This window comes from Lates calcarifer, linkage group LG19, assembly GCF_001640805.2.
Source record: "Lates calcarifer isolate ASB-BC8 linkage group LG19, TLL_Latcal_v3, whole genome shotgun sequence".
Classification (NCBI taxonomy): domain Eukaryota; kingdom Metazoa; phylum Chordata; class Actinopteri; family Centropomidae; genus Lates; species Lates calcarifer.
Genome location: NC_066851.1, coordinates 2685768 through 2711961, shown reverse-complemented (window position 1 = coordinate 2711961; position 26194 = coordinate 2685768). Strand labels below are relative to the sequence as shown.

Below are 26194 nucleotides of genomic sequence, written 5' to 3'. Positions count from 1 at the left end.
TCATGGTGACATTCTGAATGAACTCACTGTAAATTGAACATACAAGGTATGGCTATTAAATAATGAGACTAATGCTATAATACAATTTCATTGAACATAAACATTTTCAGTGTCTTTCTCCTTCAACATTTTCCCCTTCTGCATCAACACACCGCTGCATTCAGGTCTCCCACTGAAGTAGGTCTGTCTTAACTTTTGACACAGACTCTAAACATGTTCCTCTGAGCACAGATTTGATCTTAGGAGAAAGGAAAAAGTCACACGGTGCTGGATCAGGTGAACAGGGGCGGTGATCAAACACTGGGATTTGTTTTTGGGACAGAAACTGCTTTTCCTTCTGATCAGGAGTCAGACGTTTTGGGACAAGTTTGGCACACACACTTTTGTCATGTTCAAATTTTCATGCTGTCTCTTTATCAATGGAGACCATTTCTGCTCTCATTCTTATACTGAGTCCTCGACCATGTCCACTGATTTGTTCAGTTTGTGGAATGTTTTCAGAAGTTTTTGATGTGGACGCCCAGAACGTTCATCGTCTTGGACGTCCTCTCTGCCTTCACTAAATCTTTTGTGCCATTCAAACACACATTCTTTGGTACCAAAAGATTCAGCTGCTGTTTTGTCAATGTGTTGCTCAGCAGCTAGCAGCGAACTAAAGACGTCACCTATTGGAAACTTACAGCAGTTGTGTGTGAACACCCAACCTTTAATATATCACACTCAGTGTGACTGTGAACCACGTGGTTTTATCCTCACAGTCTCATTATTTAATAGCCGTACCTAGTATCCTGTACACTGCACCAGACTTCAACATTGTTCACTCCAGTCTCTGTGTATGTAGCTGACTCTGCACCCACACTGTGTCAACATGTGCTGCAACTTTAGTCCTCAGAACACACAGCAGTACATGTACTGTGTCTGTACCTATGTATGCTGTGTGTATTTGCCTGTGTGTGTGTGTGTGTGTCAGTCTTCGCCTAAACTGGACGGCACAGAAAAGGACTGTGCTAGCTTACGGGGATCCTGTGCTATTGCTCATTGGGTGACTTCCAGGGCAAAATAAAAATAATTTAACACATGATGAAACAGATGGTTTTAAGCCTGTAACTGATTTCTCATTTTCTCCGTGTTGATATAAAACAAAAATAAAAACATACTAGTCGTTCTTTGTTTTCCAGTTTCTTATTCCAAAACAAAAAACGGGAAAAGGCTTGTCATTTGTTTTCTGTTTTCCCACTCCAAAACAAAAGTCGATTGGTTGTTATGTACACAGACCTATAAAAACTTTCACAAAGCAACAAATATCACAACACAGAGTGAAGGACAGAGCTCTGAGGCTGTGTGTTAGATCAGCTGCACAGTGGACGAGACGAGTTTCTCAGAGCTAACGCAGCAGCTGCAGACAGACATGCTCACAACTGTCCTCGTGGTCTAACTAACATCACACCAACAACAAACCGGACACAACAGGCTCTGTCACTGCCTTTCTTTTTTTAATTTTCCTGCACACGAGCACAAACGCTGCGACTGGCTGGAATGGACCACACCGATCCACTTCACCTGCATTCCAGCTCCAGATCCAGGGCTGCTTAGAAAAGACCTGATTTATTTTCAGCACACACACAGAGGGGGATATTCACTGAGTTTGAATAAAAGTGTATTAGATACCCCAACCTTTAAACCCCACCTTTGGATTCAAAAACATCTTTGCAAAGTTCCTGTTAGACAGTGTGATCATGTGAGAGCAGGTTGCTGAGGTAACAGTGCTAATGAGGGAGGTCAAAGTTAGTAAAACAGGTCCTGGCTCAGCAACAGCAGGTGTGATACTATCAACAGCTGAAAAATTTCATCTTCTGATGTGATAAGACAGTATCTAAACAGCCCACCCCCCACCCCCACCCTCTCTCTCTCTCTCTCTCTCTCTCTCTCTCTTTCACACACACACACACACAAACACACAGACACACATACAATGCAGTGGGTGAGGTTTGGGTGTGAGTGAGTGCCTCCACCAGGAATGCGGTCGTGTGTGTTTGACTGTACACTCTCGCCCAGGCTTATCTGTCAGTTTCTCTGCATGTCTCGCCTGACAGACACCGAAAGAGACTCTGATAAACTCTCACGATCACGTCAGAAAATGGAGAAAGGGAAAAGGAGAATACAGAGGTAGAAGAGACGCGAGAACGGGCACCGTGTGGATACATGAAGCGAGTGTCAGAGCACCTGTTCCTGGACACCTGACAGACTTCCAGGAAATCCCTCACTGAATCAGCTCGTAGAGACTTTTCTCTCTTTCTCTCTGGTGGATTTTGTATTCATCCAGATTCTAACTCAGTGAACTTTGTGTGGATTATGGCTGTGGACTGACTGAACATTTGAATTCAAACTCTAGATCTACTGCAGGTGCTGCTTTACCTTTCAGATTCGTATCTTGTTTTTACTTTCGTTGCCAAATTTTCACTTTAAGAAGTTAAATCTGTGTCTGTCAAGTTGAGGCTTCGGCATCACTCTTGGACTTTTTATTCCCTGGATGAATACTGTCTCTGTATATCATGTGTACAAAGATATTCTCAGGAGATATTCTGTGATCGACCGCGTTATGATGTTGGAATGACATCAGAGTTTCTGCTAAGGTGACAACAGAGAGAACGATCTCACTAAAGATTTTACATCTGACTCCTGACTGATGCTACACACACTGCTGGAGCTGAACATGGTATCTCACTGCATCAGAAGTGAACCCCAAAGGTAAGAAACCCATGATGATCCACTCACTATCACATCACAGCTCTGAACAAAAATCAAAACAACTTTCCATTTTAATATTTTTGTTCCATTTTGGTAACAACTAACAATACACACTGCAAATGTAATGTAAGTTCATTGTACAGATCAGGTACTAAAGACATAGTTTCCCAGTTCCTACTTGTACTTGAATGTAGGTTCAGTGGATGAAGGACTGTAGGGAGTTTCACAGGGTATTTAGAGGAAACAGCATTTATTTGATTTGTAAATACCGTCTACCTACTGGGTACAGTTCTGGGAAACAAAACTAAAGTTTGGGAAAAATGGTGTCATCAACACTGACATTCTGCACATCCAAAGAACACAAGCTGTGAGGATACTCAAGAGTTGTATTACACTGCTGTACTCCAGCATTGGTCAGTAACTCTTCAACAAGCCTCTGCCTGAGTTTCCAGAGAGTCTCCCCTTTTTATCTTATTGTGCCCCTGACATCAATACACCATAATTATTTTATAGGTTCTCCAGAATATCAGTGTTGTCAACTTTTTAGAGTTTGTTGTTGTTTTCCAGTACTGTTCCCCACACAGTACTGTACAGGGTACAGTGCTTACAAGAAAAGTGTGAGTACACTCTGTTTTTTTTTTTTTTTCTTGTTCTCTTCCACTGTACCTACATTTCAGTACCAGTAGGAATTGGTAACTATCTCATCAATACCTCATTCATACAAAGAAATTACTCAGTAAATCATAGGGTGTAGTTTGACTAAAACATAACAACATTTACATAGCTATGTAATGAATGCTCCCTTGGTAATAGTCAGTGGTTCATGAAAACCAACAGAAACTAAAAAGGACTGTGACCTTGGTTGCTAATGTTTTGCTGGCCTTTGAAACTGGACAGATTCTCTATCTGGGGCAACTATTTGAAGTTCAAATAACATGTACATAGGTTTGCTGATGCAGGTTCAGTTTGTGGCGTTACTGTTTGGTCATTGCTAACAAGCTAGTTCTTCGTAGATTCAGATTAGCTTTATTATTTCTGATTAGAGAGTCACGTCATTGGATTGCTGTCAGCCAAGCTCCATGTGGCACAAAACAAAACCCCTGCCATAACAAACTGAGTCAAACTGCAGATCTGAGGCTCAGAGAGAACGGAGCGAGTGTGAGTGAGACACTACATTGAAATGATCTGGTATGATGTGTTCAGAAGTACGACATTTTTTTTTTTTTAGCTTGAGTAAAGGAGACTGTTTAAATAAACAGAAGAAAAAATCCCTCAGTTGTTCATTTCCCCACAGCTAAAAACAGCAGCAGCGTATGCAAATGCAGTGGCCCAGTGCTCTCCAACAGGTAGTAGCTTTATACCTAAAACTGAGACATACTGAACTGAGTCTCTCCATTTAAGGGCCTGTTGTACTGGATGGGCCTCTAGACAGTTGAATGCTGTCCTGACTCATCTGGGCCATAACAAAGAGGAAATGTAAGTGTACAAGTCATTTTTTAATGACAACTCAAAATATGTAAAGCATGACGTATGAAGTCAGCAGTCACTGGTGAAGTGTGGGTGCTATGTAACCCACATGTGTCCTGAGCAAAGGATAATCTAAACACAATCAAACCAGACAAAAGTAATGTGGGTGCCTGTGAGACATCTGAGAGAGGAGGAGCCATCTTGGATGTGAGCACTCCACAGCAGGTGAAAGCGGTTCCTCAGTTAGATGGAACAGCCCAGTAATCAGGGAGGACCTTAAAGCCTGGTCAAGTTCATTTTATTTATATACACAAGAGAGTACACCATACTCTTTATATCATTGTATTTGAGAGAGAGACCAGTTCCCAGTTCCCACCATGAGCAGCGTCAGGTGACAGTGGAGAGGGAAAACGTCCTTTTAAAGAGGGAAGCAGAGGTGGTCCAAAACAGGTACTATCATATGTGGCCCACCTTCGTCTCAGGCTGGCTCTCTTGAGGTTACCTGGCTTCACTGAGCCGTCCTCAGTGACCTGTATCACTATCAGCTGGCTCCAGTCCAGCTGTTAGCGTGCTCACGTGAAAGAGGTGAAGTTGTTGATTACAAACAACATCAACAGAATAAATGAAGCGTTTAATGTGAGGTCAGTTGGGTTATATGGCATATAAAGAAAATGATCATAACATTAACCAGAACAGAACAAGAAACATTTTCCAGATGTTAAAGTAAGTGCAGTACTTCTTGTATATTCCTTTTGTACAGAATGCTTTTTTTGTATGATGATAAACAAAGGCCAACTACAGACCAGTCACTTTGAATATATGATGCACTGCACATACAAACAACAATATGGTAAACTGTTGCCACAGCAGAGAGGAGAGGAACAGTGGTTAGTCTGAAATGAAGGTTGCATATATAATTATAGAACATATTTAACAGTGTGTGGTTTATTTTTCTGGGAGAACAGGGAGAACATGTAAACTCCATACAGATCAGCCCTGGAAGAACCTGAACCTTCTCACTGTGAACATTTCTTGCGTACATTTTCATACAGAGAAAATTGCTGCAGTGCTCACATGCCACTTTAACCTATGGTGAGAAGTAGAACAGTGAGCTAACACAGGAGTTCAAAGTGTTGAGTTCAACTTGTGGAAACCAACTGCATTGGTTGTGCTCATTGTTGCTGTAACACTTTATTCTCACTCGACACATTTTCATGATCTAAAACCCAAACAGAATAAAATGCTCCATATAAACACCTCAGTCAGAGTAAAGAGGACTGACTGAAGCTGCAGAGAGGCAGTTTAACTACGGTCTGGGTTGGTCCTCAAGCTACACATCAGTCAGTCAGAGTGTTGTTCAGTGTGGTGGGTCATCAGGAGGCAGACTGGTGGTTCACAGGAAGAGCATCAACACACATTCACACTGAGAAAGAACAAGCTTAGACAAACATTTACTGACTGAATCGTCCTTGAGTGAGACAGTGAATCCTCTACAGCTACAGAGCTGCTGTTCTGTCGCTGACACTGACCTTTGACCCCCATGCAGAGGAGGGGCTAGAGAAAACACAGGCATCAATAAAGTATTGATTAAACCCTGTAAACTCTGGGCTGAGTGGTTGATCTGAGTATCAGGATGAATTATAACGCTGCCATCAATCTATACACAGAATGAACACACGCACAGTGCTGATCATTATTAGAGTCCTGCAGCAACCACTGACATGCTGTTACATAAAAAACATCTAGCCTACGTGACTGAAGCAAGGACACAGCCTCAGCCTCTGTACTGTAAAACATACATGGACACCGGCCACAAGAGTTCCTTTAATTTGTGTATTTATTGTTCATAGGGATTTTGTATGGCAATGTCTGCCAGTGGTGAAATGTATTATGTATTGTACTTTTTTTTTCATCCTGACTTCAATACACTTCAAAGGACAGTATTATATTTTTATCCATCTATCTGACAGCTGATGACCATATACAGTATGACATTGGTGTAACAGTAGAAAATGAAAATAATCTTAACTCAGGGTCCACTTACTGGCTTTTTTGACCACAGCTCATAGTCCACATCAGCAGACCACCTGTTATCATTAGACTGAAGTTCCATGCTTTAGACCATGTGATGACAACTGAGCCAACTCAGTGAGAATTAAGCACCCTGTATCTGCTGATGAGCGCAGTGGCATGCTGTTGAAATCTCCAGAAACAGGAACAGTTTACAGCCAAAACATACAGAAAGTCATTGAAATTAGCTCCACCAAGCTGCTATAGCCAGTATTTGAATGTTAGCAATGGATCAAATGTAATGATCCATTGTGGGCTCACACAGACCTCAGCTCTGCTGCTGTGACAACCCACTACATTCAGTCTGATGAACCCACTGTTTACTACATGCTCAGCAGCAAACAGCAGATAGGCAGAACGAGTGATTAGCTGGTGAACATGTGGGTTTAGCATATAGCACCTAAAGAGACACAAGGGTTTTGAGTGCAAACCAGAGCTATAAAAGGAGAGTGAATACTGGACTTCTCTTGGAGACACACATGATTCCAAATGGATGTTAATAATGCTTGTTTGCCACCACATTAGCTATTGTCATGGCTAACTGTCAAAAAAAAAATCCAGTGATGGAAGAAATATTCAGATCCTTTAGTTAAGTAAAAGCACCAATACAGCAATGTAAAAATACTCCATTACAAGTAAATGTTCTGCATCAAACAGCCTACTTCAGTAAAAGTATGTGAGTATTAGCAGTAAAATGTAGTTAAAGTATTAACAGCTGTGTCTCAGGAGGTAGAGCAGATCGCCCACTGATCAGGATCACTGATCCTAAAAGCTCATCCTATCATCCACTGTGTAAAATCTTAGTCCTAAAACTAGCTACTAACCAAAGCTGTCAAATAAAAGTAGTGGAGTAGAAGAATGAAGTAGCAGAAAATGAAAATGCTCAAGTAAAGTACATGTACTTCAAAACTGAACTTTAACCAAACTGTTATTGTATTCATTTTTGGGGTGTTCTGCCTTTATCAGACAGGACAGTGGAGAGAGACAGGAAATGCAGGGAGACAGAGCAGGGGTCCGGCCGGATCAGGAGTCAAACCAGGGACTTGCTGCTCAGGGCACTGAGGTCCATGTGGTACACACCCTAACCATTTGGCCATTGTATCACACTCAACTAGAACCAAAGTTAAAATCAAAAGGCCACTGATGCACCATGGGAATGTACATTCTGAATTAATATCACATCCATGCGTGTTTCTGGACACAACTAACTAAAAGCAAACCACAGAAAGAACTAACTAAGGCAAATACCAAATAATGGTCTACATGAAGGAAATATTCAGAAAATTCAGGTACTCAAGACAAATAATAAAATAATAAGCTAATAGAGAGCTCCCACAGCTTCATTATCTGAATAAGGCAGTTAATATGTATCATTTTCAGTCTGTACTTCTACTATTCTCATGTGATCTAATGTCGTCTGTTCTGTGCTTTCAACCAAAGGCCAAATGATCAACTCAGGCAAGAAGCTGACAGAAAGAAAAAGCTGTTTAAAGGGGAAAAAAGGGACACTTGGACTGAAAACACTGGGTGAGAGTCAGGGTTCACCCTGTACAGATCACCAGTCTATCACAGAGCTCTGACGTGTAGAGACAGACGACCATTCACACTCACATTCTCACCTATGGGCAATTTAGAGTCACTAATTAATCTAATGCATGTGTTTGTTCTGTGGGAGGAAGCCAGAGAGAACCCACACAGGCACAGGGAGAACATGCAAACTCCACACAGAGAAGGGGCTCGAACCTGGACTGAAAACCAGTTTAAGAGAAAAATATTTAACAGTCACACTTTATAGTGTCTGACTGTTCTCCACATTTTCTCTCCAGTGTTGTATGAGTTGGTTTTTGTGAGTAAGTGGTCCACAGGTTACAGTTAGAGCTTCAGAATAAAAAAAAAATGGTTTCTTCAGCTTTAGATCACAGGTCAAATCAGTTTCACTGAGAATACTGACTAATCTGAGCTGATGAAGCATCACTTCCCACTGTCCCTGATCAGCACAGCTTCCTCTTGCTGAGGGTGTGTCTCTGCCTGTCTGTCTGTCTGTCTGTCTGTCTGTCAGCTCAGCATGCCTCACATTACAGCTCTGCTGCTCCTGTACCACCTGTCGGCCCAGTCCAGCCTTAACACCAACCTGTTCTACACAGGTGGCATCAGTGTCAGCTCCTAACTCACTGACAGAGGAGCCAATCATCATCATCTCTCCCTGTATACACCAAACTGGCATCAGTGTCAAGAGCAGAAAGCAGAGTGATGATGGTCAGGAGGACCGTGTTTCTAACTAGCTACAGCTTCTATTCAGCATGTTATACACTTTGCATTGTTCTGTTTGTTTGTTTGTTTTTTGTTTGTCTTTTTTTTTTTTAATGAAGCCTCTACGCTTCAGTATCTTAACATTTCAGCTTCTGCTTCTTTTGCATTCAGTTCCATGCCTTAGGCTTGATTCTACAAGAGTTTAAAAAGAGGCCTCAAAGTCCCGGCTAATGTGATCCACTCATTTATTTAAGAGCACTTAGAGTGTATAGAGTACATACTAATGGTTATACCAGTCGTTTTGTGAATGAGGTGGTTGATTGTAAGAGCTAGTGGGAATTTCCCAGTCACAAGGGAAGCACATGACTGCAACACCTGAGAACGGGCTCACATCCACAGCCCCACCAGTAGCTTGTCTTAGGCAACAAAGGCACTTTGATTAAGAATCTTTTCTGTTTTAAACCAGACCAGGATCTTTCTCTAACCTGAACCAGGATCTGTGAGAGTCTAAACAGAACCAGAAAACAGTTTCATAAAGCTGCAGTCACTACAGGTGGATAGTGCTGCACTATCCCTTGTCCCTACCATTAGATACGACTCACAGGAGCGTACATAGAGTGGCTGTGTCGTTGTGGTAATAATAACAAACAGCTGGTTAAGGTTGTGGAACGGTCACGGACAAAAGAAATAAGGTCGACTTTCAGTTATAAATGGAAGCAAACAACAGCCTCCTGTCATGGGAATCTTCTGTTCAGTAAAGCACAGAGTCAACGGTTGTCTTTCTGTAGGTTTAATTCTTACATATGCAAACGGACCCACTGTACTCCTCAAGCATGAGACGCACAATGAGTACCGAGTACAATAGATTACAGGTTAAATGGAAAAGAAGCAAGGTAAAGTCTGGAGACGAAAAGGAAAACATCTTCTGGAGGCTACACAACAGTGCAGCTCTGAGAGAAAGGTGTCAGAGATTACACAGCTTTGCAGCCCTGTATCAGGCCCCGTCCTTGATGGGGCGAGGTGCCCTGTGAGCTTATTGATGTGGAAAAGTACTGAGCATATCATATTTTATAAGGCACAATTATACAAGTACAGATTATTAATACAGATCATTAATAAATCACAATTATCATGAATCATTTGAGAATTTCCAATACACTCCAGAGTGAAAGTCCTGTGTTTAATCGACCCAGCTGTCCATTAGTTTCCTACAGAGTATTTGTTGTTGCAGTTTAGTTGAAAAACATATATAGACAAGCATATTCTGTCTCATCAGCACTTGCTCTCTGACTGTGCGAGGACCTGAGTATGTAGCTGTTACAACTACGCTGAAACTATTTTCTGTGGTTCAACATACCAAAGTGCTGTTTCTGTCATAAATCACATCCTTCAATAAATGACTAAACACAGGACTGTGATGTAAGTGCACCGGGCCACACCTCATGACTCGTGAACTGCGTGAACACAAACTGTTCCAGTTGTGGCTTGTTAATCACACCCAAATGACTGAATGAGTGTCGGTCTGTGTTGGTGTTAAAGGATAGGTGCAGCCTGTGTACAATGCTAGAAACATGGATATGGGTGTGCAAGCCAAAAAGAAATGAATGCTCAGTCAGTCATAACTGATTATGAAGAAACAGGAACTACTTAACAAGTGTTTGTGTGTGTGTTTGTGGTTGTTAAGATTGCTGTGGATATTAGTTCAAGCTCTGTGTTCTGTTGCTGGAGATCTTTTCATCCTGCAATACCAGTGTTAACTGGATCAACACACTAACAATTTAACTAATCAAAGGGTCATCAGGGGAACATGGATGTGCTCAGCATCGATGTATTGTTTTATTTTTGTTTTAAAATTATACAAATGAACAGATCAACCATTCAAACTGAACAACAGGACAGATGACCTCAGACAAAGAGAAAAAAGGGTTTGTTTATCTATCAGCATGGGGACAACACATTGACATAATGCAATCCCTAGCCCCTTACTCTAACCTTAACTATCACAACTGAATGCCTCACCCTGTCCCTTATACTAACCCTAACTGAAACCTAATTCTAACCCTAACCCTAACACTAAAACCAAATCTCAGACCTCAGTTTTGATCCCCACAAAGATTGTGAGTCCCCATTGGCTGTGTAGCAGGAATTACACTCATGCTCTCCTTATTATTAACCCAAAATAATTAGATACATTTACTGTTCATACTTCAATATATGTTCAATATGTGTGTAATCTAAGTCTAAAAACATGACTTTTTAAAAATAATGTGTTGAATTATTATCATATTGTATTTCTATCTCAGCCACAGTATACAGTGCAAACTTAATGGGATATTATGAGTTCTGTGGAGACCCATTCAGTCCCAGTGTATTTATATCACAGCACCTGTATACAGTACAAACTCCTGCTGTGACTACAGTCATCATGACATGGTCTCACTTTCATTGCATCTATACATGAATGATAAATTGTAAAGTTGCCGAAAGGTCAGCAGTTGCCATTGGTTTTCACAGCAATAGTATGTATTTTCTTCAGAAAATGATTCTTTAATTATCAGTTACATTATCAGAGTATTAGCAGTCTGAAGCAGTAACAGGAAATGACATGCATTATGTGTCAAACTAACTTTAAAGACAAACGTAAAGGACTTTTTTCTAAAGATTTACTTTTATTTTACTTTATTTGCTCTCCCAGATTTTACATCACTGTCAGCAGCTCCTCAACACTGCATTCAAACGTCATTTAATCAGATCTCTGACGATGGGAACAAGGAATAACTAACAACATATTTCATTGCTCCTTTTCATCTTACCAGCCTGTCCTTGTGGTGAGGTCCCTGCTGTAACCATGGCATCCTGGGTGAAGCAGCAGGAGCGTGGCCTGTCCTCTCTATTTTCTTGCTGCTTCAGAGGAAATGACCAACCAGAGATCACCTACTGCCATGAAAACATTGACAACATGGCTGTGCTGGAGCCCACCCTGCCCATGCCCCCCCTTCAAGAGCTGGACTCCAGGTTTGCTGAGCTGGTGGTGAGTACCAGACCGGAGTCTAGAGTTCCTGTTCTGCACCACGTGTCTTCAGCAGCTTTCTTCTCATCACCCTCATCCCCCTTCCATCCATTCTGTCTTTTTCTAGGATGAATTGGACCTTACAGAGGAGCACAGAGCTGCCATGTTTTCTCTGCCAGCAGAGAAAAAATGGCAGATCTACTGTAGTAAGAAAATGGTAAGAAACTATAAGTACAACAGTTAACTTCTCTCCCAACAGTTTACACTTAATGTATAGTGAGCTCTGCTTTCCTTGGCTAAGAGTTCCCACCACTTCAGAGCTAAGTATTCTTCAAATACATTGCCTAACATGTTGTCATGGTTTAAATGGCTTAAAAGGCAACAGATGACACACGGACCTGTCGTCCAGTATATGTAAGTATATTCCTAACTGTTACCTGTGTGTCTCTTCATATGTGTTCTTCAGGAGGCAGAGGAGAATAAAGGAGCTACCAGCTGGCCAGAGTTTTATATTGACCAGCTCAGGACCATGGCTACTGTAAGTCACACACATCTGTTTTCATCCTGCAATTCCAAGTTTATTCACAGACAAAGCTTGGCAGATTTTACTTCATCAGTAATTTCCTTCATAAAATTAGGAGACATCAATGATTATTAGTGAAATATAACTGTGAATTTCTCACCCACTTGTGGTGGTATCAAAAACCATATCAAACTCATTCCATTAGAATAATTTTGCACAGGGGCCTTCCAGGTTGATGATTTCTTTTAACATACTAATGTAGAAATTTAGTTGTAGTTAGGAGCAGCTTAGACAACACTCTTTCCATTATTGGCCCTGAATGACTATGTAACCTACACTGATCAGCCACAACATTAAAACCATTGACAGGTGAAGTATCATTTCATTACAATAGAATGTTCTGCTGAGTTCAGGTTTTCATCTAGAGGAAGGGGGGGGGGGCTGTCATTAGGGAGTGCTTCTGCCATGAGGTGTGTGTGCTTGGTCTGTAGCAATATTGAGTTGGTGGTATGTGTGGTGGTATAAATGCTAGAACCCAAGGTTTCTCAGGAGAATATTGTATTGTAATGGAATAATCAATGTTATTCTCTCCACCTGTCAGTGGCCCAAATGTTATGGCTGATCAGTATATTTGGAATGGTGAAAAGCTGTGTGGTATTATTGTGTTTAACCCTTCTGTTTCCAGAGGAAGACTCTGCTGGCACTGGAGGATGAAGAAGATCAGGGAAGACAAAAGGTGGTAGAAGGTCTGAAAACAGCACTGAGGACACAACCAATGAGGTACAATTCTTACTCAAAATGAGATTTCACAAAGCCCTGCTTCATTTTCTCCTGCACTCCAGCGACCTAAAGAATAACCGCTTCCTGCCATTTATGATCGATCTCCCTCAGATTCGTGACACGATTCATTGACTTGGATGGCCTGTCTTGTATCCTGAATTTCCTCAAGTCAATGGACTACGAGACTACTGAGTCTCAGATCCACACCTCATTGATCGGCTGCATCAAAGCTCTAATGAACAACTCTCAGGGTAGAGCTCATGTCCTGGGTCACACTGAGAGCATCAACATCATCGCGCAAAGTCTCGCCACTGAAAACATCAAGACAAAGGTACAAAGACTACTCTGTAACTTTTAGAAGCTGAGGGAGCTGGTGGACACAGGTGCTTCGTTACACACTGCTTGTGTGTGTGCATTTACACCTTCATACACATATGCTGTAAGCCTGAACAGGATACACACTATCATACACATTCTTCTCCTTGACGTAGATCATGATGGTTTTCATTTAACTTTTGGGAGCTGGCATTGTTCATTGTGCTGATCTCTTTTTTTTTTCATTTGTATGCAGCTGTTGTTGTCTCATTTTGTTTTGCAGTAAAAGGAATGTTGCATAAAAAGACAGAGTTATGGATGTCACCTGGGAAAAGATAGAAACACTGTACAGCAAAGACAGAAACCTATAACAAGAGACGACGGAACTACATAGCACACATAGCAGTTGCAATAGCGGGTTAACTTACAGGAGGAACAAAGATGGAAGCAAAACACAAAAACAACTGTAACTGGCCTGTTCCTCAAAGTTGCACCAGGTTGGGCAAATGGCACAGAGAATGAGGCTGATATTGTGAATCAGCTGGATCAGGCAGGAGAGAAGACCAGCCAGCAAATTATCAGCCAGTTTACCAAAAGAACAGACAGGTATCAGATCTGGTCACTGATGATTATTCAACCATGTGTCTATATAGAAACAGGTGTGAGCTTCTCCAGAATCTGACTGGATGGTAAGATGATAAAATAGCCTCTGTGACTAAAGGTCAGGCAGGAAACTGATGGTCATGAGGATGATGTCCCAGAGTCAGTGAAAAGTTAGATTTGTATAACTGTTTTCTAAAGCTGAGTATTTCTGATCAAACATGTACTTGGCCCTGTAAAATCAACAGGTCCCAGTAGTTTGTAATCGACCTTTCTTCTCTCTTCTCAGGTTGCAGTGTTAGAGATCCTCGGCGCGGTATGTTTGGTGCCAGGGGGCCACAAGAAAGTACTAGAAGCTATGCTGCACTACCAGAAATTCGCCTCAGAGAGAACTCGCTTTCAGGTCTGCTTTTGTTTTCTGCATTTTTGAGTTGAACTGATGAACCTTGTCCTCAGCTGTGCTGCCTCTGTGGCACTGTGTATTTGACTGTTTCTAAACATGCAGCCTACAGACCTGGGGACCGTGGTCATACATGTCAAGTATTTTTGGTTCATTGATATTAATGCAGGGTTGGTGAGATAGACATACTGACAGACTGACTGAGAGTGACTGGCACCATTAAGGTTGGAGTCTCCAAACAGACAACAGGGAGAGAACGTTGAAGCCAAGCTGGTGTCAAACAAACATCAAGAAGAGAACCATGAGCACTGCTCAGTATGAGTGTGATTTCTGATGGTGGAACCTGAGTATTTCCTGTTTTGTGCGCAGAACCTGCTGACAGACTTGGATAGATCCACTGGCCGCTACAGAGATGAAGTCAGTCTGAAGACTGCCATCATGTCCTTCATCAACGCTGTGCTCAGTCAGGGAGCAGGAGCGGTGAGTAACAGTCCATCTGTGAACCATCACTTTAGCATGGACTTAGTTTATGATTCTGTGTCTTTCCCATCCATCCTCTCAAAAGATAATAAGACCAACAATGTGTCGTCTGTCTGTTGACACTCTCTGACTTCTCTGTCCTGTCTGTGGCTATAAGCCCCAGGCCTATTGGTTCCTACTGAAGATGTACATCTTGGAAAATGGCCGACAGACAGTCTTTCATATTGTATATATTTAGTATTTGTTTCCTGGTAAAACATCTTTGTTCTTTAATTCTTGCGGACTGATGCTGCTACCTGATGTTTTCTGCTGGTGTTTGAGTTTCCACACTCAAACATTATTTCAGCTGCTTTGACTTAAATTACTGTTCATCTACCTAAAGCAACTACTTTCCCAAATTTACTCCATCTTTGATCGTTGATTTGCCTTTTGTCTTTTCATATTGTATGACAAAATAAGACGGATATGTGTGCATGTGTGTGTTTTCCACAGACCAGTCTGGAGTTCCGCATCCATTTGCGCTACGAGTTCCTGATGTTGGGCATCCAGCCAGTCATTGACAAACTACGTTCCCATGAAAACGCCACCCTGGACAGGTAAACCAGGTGCACGAAGCTGTGCAAGAATTCTGAAACTTAATGTACCAAACAGCAACAGGTCAGGGGGAGTCATTATTTACTTGAACATACTGTGAGTTTAAATAGCTCAGTGAGCATATTGGTGGATTTCGTTGTCTTCCAGACATCTGGACTTCTTTGAGATATTGAGGAATGAGGATGAACTTGCGATTTCCAAACGCTTTGATGTTGTAAGTTATTCAGACAAATCTTTACACTGTCCAAACACTTCAGTAAATAACTCATTAAGACATGCTTGTTATTGAAGATTTGAAAATGATACACAGCTAAAGAGTGGTGGATTCCAGTGTTCATTTATAATAAAACACATGTCCCTCATACCAGCACATCCTCAGCATTACATTTCTTTTTGATGTCAAATGTGTGTGTTTGTGTGATGTGTTCTGTGTCTTTTGATACACTGCCTCAGGTCCATATAGAAACTAAGAGTGCCAGTCAGATGTTTGAGCTGATCAAGAAGAATCTGAACCACACTGAAGCGTACCCTCACCTCCTGTCTGCACTGCAGCACTGTCTCATGATGCCATGTGAGACTGACAGGCTGTCTGCCTGCCTAAAATTTACTCATTAATTTTATTAATTTTTTTTTAATGACCGTTAAAGCAGTCTATGACAGTGTCAGTTTATCTCTGTTTGTCTGCAGATAAGCAGAGCAGTACCACACTTCAGTACTGGGTGCTGTTGGACCGGATCATTCAGCAGCTGGTTCTGCAGACAGACAAAGGTGAAAACCCTGATTTTGCTCCACTGGAGGACTTCAACGTTAAAAAGATTGTGCGCATGTAAGTTTACAGGTTCCTAATTTTGGGGTATGAGTATTTGTGCTGCAAACTCAAAAGAGAATGGAGCTGACAGAGAGGTTATGGTAACTCAGGTAACCACTCTTTACAACTGTGGTGAACAGAAAAGCACAAAACCTCCAACTTTGAGGTGGATGGACTACAGCAGCAGTAGACCACGTCAGGTTTCACTCCTGTCAGCCAAGAACAGAAACCTGAGGCTGCAGTGAACACACACTCACCAAAACTGATCTAATCAGAACCAGAACAAAAACTAATTGTGTTTAAATGGTGCTATACCATAAATTATGTTAATTTAAAACAAATTTAAGACTCCAGTCTCCAAAAAAAAAACCCTGCATGCCTGTGTGTGTGTTTGTATTTGCCTATAGGCTCGTCAAGGAGAACGAGGTCAAACAATGGAAAGAACAAGCTGATAAAATGAGAAAAGGTAAGTAGACACATGTGCACCATGTACTACATTAACATGTATAAACATAATACAGCATATAAATTGTGATCCTACATTTTTTTAAATGAATGAATGAGTTTGACGTTGTGCTAGCTTGATCAGCTAGGATGATCAAATGATTAGTGATTGTTTCTCGCTGTCTCCTCTTCTCTGCAGACCATCAGAACTTACAGCAGCGTTTGGAAAAGAAAGAGAGGGAGTGTGAGGCCAAGAACAAGGAGAAAGAAGATATGATGGCGATGCTGAACAAGATGAAAGACAAGCTGGAGCGAGAGATCAACGATCACAAGCAAGCCAAACTACAAGTGGCCGAACTGTCTGCACGGCTGCAGCAGCTCAGCTCTGTATGTTCACTAACACGAGATACATTTGTCTGTGAGCAGAAATGACCCTGATCAGTTTCTTTTTGTGTGATAGTATGATAAAGTGTATATCTACAGGCTGATTTTTTTTTTTTTAAATGTTCTGACATTTGCATCACACTGATCATCTGTGTCTTGGTCATCTTCAGAATCAGACCTCCAGTGTTCCAGGAGGACCTCCTGTGACCTCCGCTGGTTTGGTTTCTCCTGGTATCGTCCCGTCCATTCCATCTCTTCCTCCTCCTCCTCCTCCTCCACCACCCCCTCCTCCCCCGGGGGCCCCGCCAGCTTTTGGCATGGCTCCGTTAGCTCCACCTCTTCCTCCAGGAGCTCCGCTCGGAGCTGCCCGCAAGAAGAATATTCCTCAGCCATCCAACCCGATGAAGTCATTCAACTGGAGCAAACTGCCTGAGGTACGCCTATGCCTTGTTCACACCTGCATCTTGGATGATCCAATCACAAGCGGGCAGCTGTAGGTAGTTTGTTCACACATGGCTTTACACTGTGTCTCCACATGTGATCTGACCTTTGTATATAGATAAACACATACATCATTTCTGTGTGCAAAGACCAAATACGTTCTTTTTTCTACTACTGTTACTTTTAATGTAAATCAGGATTAAGGCCTCTAGTTTCACAGCAGTGTGGTGCAGCAAATGCGTGAAGAAACTAATTAAAAATAATGAGCTGTCAGGGTTGTCCCTCCATGTCAATCATGTCAAACTACAGATATCATGAGCCTTATCACAGCGTAACACAGCTTTAGACCCATCAGCCTCCACACAAACAAATAATATCTACCTGAATCCATCTGAAGAGAAGCATTTGCTGAGTCAGTTCAATTCAATCACAACAGAAGTTATCTCAAGGCACTTTTCATATAGAGCAGGTTTATTCTGACTCAGTCTCCCCATCCTGCAGCCACTGGAGTATTAAATGTGGATTGATCCACAGCAGGAAATCAGAGTCAGATTCAGAATGGCCTTTATTGTCATTGTAGGTGCATACAGCGAAGTTAAAACTGCCACTCTGTGGTGCAAAAATACAAACACAGGGAGCAGAATACAAGCAAGCAGCTCAATGATAAAATTGAATAAATAATAGAATAAATAAAATGTAATAATAATAATAATAAAATAAAAGCTACCCAAATATTCCCACCATGAGCAGCACTAGGCGACAGAGGAGAGGTTGTATACAATCAGAATCAGCCAGGCAGCATGAAGTGTGTCAGGACAGCAACTCACACTGACCTGAACCTCCCCATAAACTACACAGGTGCCAGTCATTAGGTACTGACTGTGGGGAGGAGCTACCTGATCCTTAGTCAGTGAATAGCAAAACAGCAGAAGCAGTAAAACAACTGTAAGATGACATGATGATGAAACATCAAGTAAAAGGTTTGAATTGTATTGTAAATTAAGATTACAGATTCACAAACTGTATTATTGTTTGTTTCAGAACAAGACAGAAGGAACCATATGGAAAGAAATCGACGATCTCGAGGTGTTCAAGGTCCTGGATCTAGAGGAGTTCCAGAAGACCTTCTCAGCTTACCAAAAGCCACAAGTAAGACACAAGTAACACACAACATCCTTACCACGCCTTCAGCTACATCCTCATTTTCTCTTTTGCCTTTTACTCTATGTTCATTAATTCTTTGTCTCATTGGCATGTCCATCCATTCATGTATGTTTTGATTTATTGTTTCATTGTGTCACAGATACTGAGTGAAGCCAAACTGTGCATGTTCTGTTCAATTTGTTTTCAGTATACGTATTCTCTGATGCTCACTTTTCATTATTTAAAACAGTTCTCACAGGATAATGATGTCATAATGATTTAACTGTCGAGTTCCCGATCCTGACTTGGCAGAGCTGTGTTATAATGTACTGTGTTTTGTGTTTTTACCTTTGTATGAACAGAAGGATGCTGAGGATGATCACACTTTCACTAAGAAAGTCAAGGAGCTGTCAGTGATCGATGGTCGCCGCGCACAGAACTGTAACATCCTGCTCTCACGGTCAGTGTGTGTATGAATGAGAGAAACAGCCACAAGGAAATTAGAGTCGTAGGTTCACAATAACCTGCTACATTGTCATCAGTTATTGGTCATCATAAACCTGCCTTACTTTCCCATGGGTGTTCACCTCATTGTTTTCTGTTGTTAATTAATGCTAACTTTATGAGTCGCCTCAGTCTACCATTATATCTGGTGTCTGTGAGGTCAGGTGACCGTGAGCCAACAGTGACTCCTCTGTACACCTTCACATTTGAGGAGGAGCTTCAGGTTCAGTCCACTTGGATGTTGCAGTTCAGAGGATAATGACATCACTGAAAAGTCTATATTTAAAGCTTGTATAGATTCTTCATCTGGTTCTAGTCATTTCTGAACCAATCTGAGGGCACAGGGCTGGGGGAACCAGTCAGCTGTGTTCACTGTGGGGCCAACATTTTAGAGGAACAGTAGGAACACAGGAATAACACTGAACTGTTTGTGGCAGTTGTCATAATTCTGAAGTCAAATTATACCAACAACAGCAGTTTACGTTTATATTCATTCTGCAGTTTGCGGGATGACCACCACTCGACGTGGTTAACTATTCTTTCTTAAGGTGCTGGAAGCATCAAAAAGAAAAAGATCTCCACACAGTTAGATCCATGCAGTGTTTTCACTGAGAAAACACTGATCTGCTTGATTTATCAAAGTACTGGTGTTCACAAAAAAAATTCTCATGGTCATAAAGGCCAAAGAAATAATAATTTACTTCATTCATTTACTTTAATTCATCTAGTAAATGAGTAAGACTTGTGTTTGTGTGAATGGAGCATTAGATGTGACAAGGTAACATTTATTGAAGTTTATATGAGCCTTGTATTTATACAGTTGATTTATGAAGAATCATGCAAATATTTTTATGTATTATAATTTTTTTTTTCAGGGCTAAATATTTTTGATGGAGGCTGAGATTTGTCCCACAGGCAACTATTTGTTCACCACTGGCATTGGTTTTTTGTTTGTTTGTTTGTTTGTTTTTGTCTGTGTGTTTTTTTAATGGGCGTCATATGAGGTGATTGATTTGTTCAGCATATCCTTTTTTTCTGGTTATTTCATTATCTGCGTGTCCTTGTCACAGGTGGTAATGATCGAGTCAAATATGAACACTGTCACTGATAATTTATAATACGCCCACAAACACGTATGATATGAAAAAATAGAATCTAACTATGTGTGTTACAGACTGAAGCTGACCAATGAGGAGATCCGCCATGCCATCCTGACCATGGATGAACAGGAGGACTTACCTAAAGACATGCTAGAGCAGGTGCCAAGACATACACATTCAAAGACAGACACAAGACACATGCTCCATGTCCATTACTTAACACAGCACTGTGAGAAATACAGTAGCAAAGAGGGAGGGGGGGGGGGGGTTCAGGGGTTCAGGGTTCTGACTGTAAAAGGAAACTTCATTTTTCTCATGGACAATGCACCATGTATGGAAAATGTACTATATCACAAAATATACTAATATTATAATATAAAATGACAGTGGAAAGATTTTAACAGCTGTATTTACTATTGGGATCAGTATTGGATCAACTCAGCAACTATGATGAATGTTTCTAATGGAAACATGGCAACATCTGATCTAGTTTAGGCTCCATGTGTTTGATAATTAGATAACAGAAAGAACTTTTGAAATGAAATGCACTTCTGATCATTTTTGTATGATGTGTGTTTTTGAAGCTTCTGAAGTTTGTTCCAGAGAAGAGTGACATTGAGCTGTTAGAGGAACACAAGCACGAGCTGGACCGCATGGCCAGATCAGACCGCTTCCTGTACGACATGAGCAGGTACACGGCAAAAAACTGCTGATTGGTTGTTTCTCTGCGGCTGGTCCCTCCTCCCGTTGAGTAGTATGACTGAGCCTGTCATAGCTCTGTCCGAAACCACATGTCAAAGCTTATATCTGTTCATCTGTTCACACAGTATTATCTGAGACCTTTTATTTAATGACTCTCCACACTGATAAACCAGAAGACCAGAGATGATAGGACTGACAGGTGCCACTAAGCTTCATCAAATGGAAAATGGACTTCTAGTCGTGTTGACCACTCAAAGTGCTTCACAGCTCACGTTCACCCAGTCACACACATTTATACAGTGCTTGTTCTATGTATGCGTTTATAGAGCACTCTGTCACATTCGTGTGACTTGACTGGGGTTGCAACAGGGTGGAAAATGTCTGGTTAATTTCCAGAAACTTTCTAGAAACTTGCCATGGAAAGTTAAGCCAGGGAATTCTGGAAATATTGAATTAGAAATTAGAATTGAATTAGAAATAAAATATTTGGGGTAATTTATACAAACTGTATCATATACAAACAGAAATATAAAGCTGTTGTTTTGTCATAAGCAGACATGCTGCAAACAACAAAAAACATGAATGTTGAATAAAATAATATATATATTATATATAAACATATAACATGGTGTTAGCTAGCTTCTGATTTACCAGCTTGCCAGATCAAATATATTTACCCTCTAATATGATCCAAACTGAGTTGACAGGATGTGGGTCTGTGGTCTCAGATGCAGTAGTGTAGATTCTAGAAAAGATCTGTGCATGTGATGGAGGAATGACCAGAGCAGGGGAGAAATTCAACTCAGTTTAAAGTCTGGTTGTTTTAACCAAGATTACACTGCAAGATGTTTTGTTTTGTTTTTGTTTTTTTTAACTTCATTTAAGTTGCAGTTTTCCAGTTTATTCCAGTTGGTTCCCTTTACTTCCCATATGTTCCTGTTGATTCCCATAGAAAGTTTCCAATTTTGAAAATTGGCAATCTTATTCTCAACACAATCATTTCATGCAGTTTTCATATGAACAACAGAATGCCTTCTGGAGGAGACAGTCTGAAAATGTGAGCTTTTGCTTCCATATTCAAACAAGTTACACATACCACACCTGACTGTAGTAGTGAAACCATACTTAAACAGCACGCTGAGCAGTAAGAGAGTACTGTTTTCATCTTATTGTATTTGTTTACTTATGTATTAATCTACACAGATGGTTTATGTAGCATCAACAGAAAAAAATCTAATACATTACTGATTAGTTAGTTCCTTTAAATGAGGATTACCATTGAATGATATACAAACTATTCCTCCATCTCTTCCTGCTGTCAGGGACTCAATCCACTCACAGTTTTTCTATGTGTGTCCACATCCAGAATCAACCACTATCAACAGAGACTCCAGGCTCTCTACTTCAAGAAGAAGTTTGCTGAGAGAGTGGCTGAGGTCAAACCTAAAATCAAAGGTACCATTCTCTATTCCAAAGGGTCATTAGTTTACACTGATGAACCTGACTGCCTAAACTTGAACCTCAATCATGTGTTACTGACATGAATGAATACATTTCTCTCTTTAAGTTTCATTAAGTACTGTTTTGCATCCTCTGCTGAAGACATGATGAGATATTAAATATTACGGTTTTGACCTGAGTGCTGTGTGTGAACATCCCCTCCTCTCTCTGTGGTTTCAGCTCTGTGTCTTGCGTCCAGTGAGGTGGTACAGAGTGGGATGCTGCGTCAACTCCTCGAGGTGGTTCTGGCCTTTGGGAACTATATGAACAAAGGACAAAGGGGAAATGCCTATGGATTTAAAGTGTCCAGTCTCAACAAGATAGCTGACACCAAGTCAAGCATAGACAAGTACAGTTCTCTACAAAGCTTTCTACATCATAGGCTTTGTTCACAGAAGACATTTTGACATGTGGATTAGGAAAAGGTATCTGATGAATGACGGCTGAATTTTGTCCCTGGTTATTGTTCATGCTGGTTCACAGAGCCATTTTAATGCTAACAGTAACAACTGAACTTTTCCTACCACGACAAGTCCAAATGTCTCCTGGGCAAAAAGTCAAACTCTATCTTTTAAAAACCACTGAGAAGTGATAAATGATTGAATGCGGTGTGGTGTATGTGATGTGTGTTTGTAGGAACATCACTCTGCTCCACTACATGATCACTGTGCTGGAGAAGAAGTATCCAAAGGTGGCAGCTTTCAGTGAGGAGCTGCAGAATGTACCAGAAGCTGCTAAAGTCAAGTAAGAATAAACTAACATGCAGACACTGTGGCAGTGGCCTGTTGAGGTAACACATGCAGAAGTTAGTTCTTTGAAATAGTTTTGTTTTCAATGTATTTTTAGCCAGGTTATGTAAACTGTATGTACACAGATCAGCCATAACATTATGACCACTGGTGGATGAAGTGAATAACATCGATCATCTCGTTATAACACAATGTTCTGCTGAGGAACCTTTGGTCCTTTTGATTCATTTGGACGTTACTTTGTCACGTACCACCCACCTACATATTGTAACAAACCAAGCACACACCCCTCCAATGGCAGCAACACTCCCCAATGTCAGGGGCCTGCCCCTGCAGGATAATGCTCCCACCACAGCACAAAAACTGCTCATGGTGTATATATCTATATATGTGTGTGTGTGTGTGTGTGTGTGTGTGTGTGTGTCAGTCACAAACAAATGAAAAAAAAAAACCCAGTACCATGCCATGTCTCTCTGTCACTGTCTCCTTTTTCTAGTCTGACAGAGTTGGAGAAGGACATTGGCAGTCTGCAGATCTAGGCCTAAACAGCGTTGAGATGGTGAGTGAGTGCAGAGGACTGAAAATCTTTTCAGTGTTAATGACTTGTCTTTCTGTAGGTTCTGATGTCTTTTTGTCCATTTGTACAGGAGCTGCAGTACCAGCAGGCTCAGTCTTCTCACAGTCCTGCTGATAAGTTCATCCCCGTGGTCAGTCAGTTCATCACTGTGGCCTCCTTCAGCTTCTCTGAGGTAGAGGAGTCACTTGCTGAGGCCAAAGAACTGGTGAGCAGGCAACAACTTACTGTTATTCACATTCATTTTGCATCATTTTCTGATTTCTTCTGCTTGAAAAATGCATAATATCATCACTGCACTGTCAAGACTAGATACACTGTACAACCAGAAATCCAGTAGAAGTCTGAGAAAATTGGAGCGATGTGTCAGACAGTTCTCACACTTTCTTTCAGTGAATATGCTAGGCTAGGCTAACCATGTCCTGACTGATATAAGACTGATGTCCATCTAAACATCTCATTTCAAGGAAATATAGCAAATAAGTGCATTTTCCATTTGTTTTTTTTTTCCCACTGAGATGTGTTAATGTATTGCTGACTAATATCAGTGCAGCATAGGTTCCCTCCAGTATATAGACCAGACCAAATCTGTCAGTTCAGAGAGCTGTGGTTTCTCCTCATGTATAACAAAAAAACTTTGTAACTTAAACATGCTTTTCTTTTTGCAAAGCCCCAACATAGCACAGAAAGTTCATTTGTAGCCTTAAGCAAATTTGGAAGAGTCAAAACAAGAGTGATGCAAAAAGACTGAATTACCACCTTCACCCTTTACGTCTCTCGCTGAAGTTTGGAAAGGCACTGAGACACTTTGGAGAAGACTCATCCAACCTGCAGCCCGATGAGTTCTTTGGGATCTTCGAAACTTTCCTCGCTGCTTTCTCTGAGGCCAAACAGGACAATGAGAACATGGCCAGACGCAAGGAGGAGGAGGAGAAACGGGCACTCATGGAGGCACAGGTTAGCAGACATTATCAGATAAGAGGGGGATATACTGCAGGCAGACATGTGGAAAACATTCATTTCAAGGAATACATCGTGTATTTGATTTGCCCTTTACCACGTGTCTGTTACACAGTATTTAGATACACTTCCACCTGCTTTCCCAATGTCCATAGACTGATACAGAGTCTGATGATCTTCTCATTCGTGGATAAAAGTACAGTAAAAAAAAATGTCTTTGTCTTGGTTTCCAGCTGAAGAGAGACAGGGAGCAGAGGACGAGGAAAGCCAAGGCGCATGAAGAGGAGGGCGGAGAGTTTGACGACTTGGTGTCGGCGCTGCGCTCTGGAGAGGTGTTTGATAAGGATCTGTCCAAAATGAACCGCCGAAAACAGCGGAGACACAATTCATTTGAAGGCAGCCGAGAGAGACCAGTAACAAAACTAAACCAGTAACAGGAAGCTTCATGGACAGCAACAACATCTCACTGGGAAAAGCCTGCAGAATGTCCCACTAATACTGTGGTGGGTATGATGGTATTATTCTCTCTTAAACCCACACTTCTGGTTCATGGTTCGATGTTGTACATATAAAGATACATACAGTATATGTACAGTATATAGAGACAACCTTTGTCCTTTGGACCTTTGTTGTGCTGCCATTGACTGTGGAGGCATCTAGAGTAAACAACAACAAGCCTGAGTTTTTCATACAGACACAGTATAACACAAAGTGCATTATTTTTCACTCTGCTCTGATCTAGTTGCAGATAGAGGAGAATCTGTCTTTGAGCAATAGTTCTGTTTCTTCGCTGCTCTGAATGATCTGCATTCCATTACCAGCACTGTGCATTTGTATTTTTTTTTTCTACATGTAAATATGTGGTGATGTAACTGTTTTTTTTTGATTGATTGAAGATTGCTGCTTGTGTGAAAAATATGAAGCTACAGTTAGTTTAGCTGGAAACAACGAGTCTGTACAAAGTCAACAAATGATTATATTTAACAGAGCCAGGCTGACCATGTCCTGACTCCAGCTCCATATGAATACCCTCACTTTACGCACTGACAGAAAAGTATTTAACAAAATGTTGAACTATTCCTTTATCACAGTTCAGTCACTGCAGAGATGTGTGATGCAGACTGTGAACAACATGGAGTTGAGTTTTCTTCTATAAATATAACGTACTCCACACCTACACTTACTTTAGTGTTTATGTAAAAATGAATATATATATATATATATATAATAATAATAAAAAATCTTACTTTAAAGCTCTCATATGGACATATGAGATAGATAAAATATATTTAACATATGTACAAAATGTGTATATTGCCCAAATGTGCGCATGTTAAATATTGATGAGTTTCATTAGACTTGTAAATTACAGTTCTGAAAGAGAAAATCGATCTGTTAAAACATCTATTGATCAATGTGAAATTTAAACCAAGTTGATATTACTGTTTTGAGTTTGAGGTTGTTTGTTGCAGGCATTCAGTCATTTTTAAACAACAGTCTGAACATACCTGCACAGTTCTATTCATGAAGTTGTTGCTTTCATTTGTCATATTTACAATATTTGAACAAAACACTGAAGTTTCAAGGTGGATTATAGATCATCATTAAGATTCTACCTCTTCAACCCAGAATCATTTTTATCACTTAA

At 40.9% G+C, this 26194-nt stretch overlaps 1 protein-coding gene across 1 annotated transcript; it reads left to right on the top strand.

Moving 5' to 3' along the window:
- The first annotated feature begins 1970 nt into the window (after positions 1–1970).
- On the top strand, positions 1971–25988 carry LOC108897891 (disheveled-associated activator of morphogenesis 1-like). The gene is given in 27 exon segments (XM_018697695.2): positions 1971–2748; positions 11352–11566; positions 11673–11762; positions 12012–12083; positions 12754–12848; positions 12960–13179; positions 14053–14166; positions 14533–14643; positions 15136–15239; positions 15385–15451; positions 15691–15808; positions 15925–16063; positions 16453–16511; positions 16689–16876; positions 17044–17307; positions 18356–18463; positions 18820–18917; positions 20136–20220; positions 20646–20752; positions 22130–22218; positions 22444–22612; positions 22900–23007; positions 23509–23545; positions 23548–23571; positions 23660–23794; positions 24373–24543; positions 24780–25988. Coding segments are annotated over 26 exon segments (3156 nt in total). The 5' UTR covers positions 1971–2748; positions 11352–11383; the 3' UTR covers positions 24981–25988.
- The last annotated feature ends 206 nt before the right edge of the window (positions 25989–26194 follow it).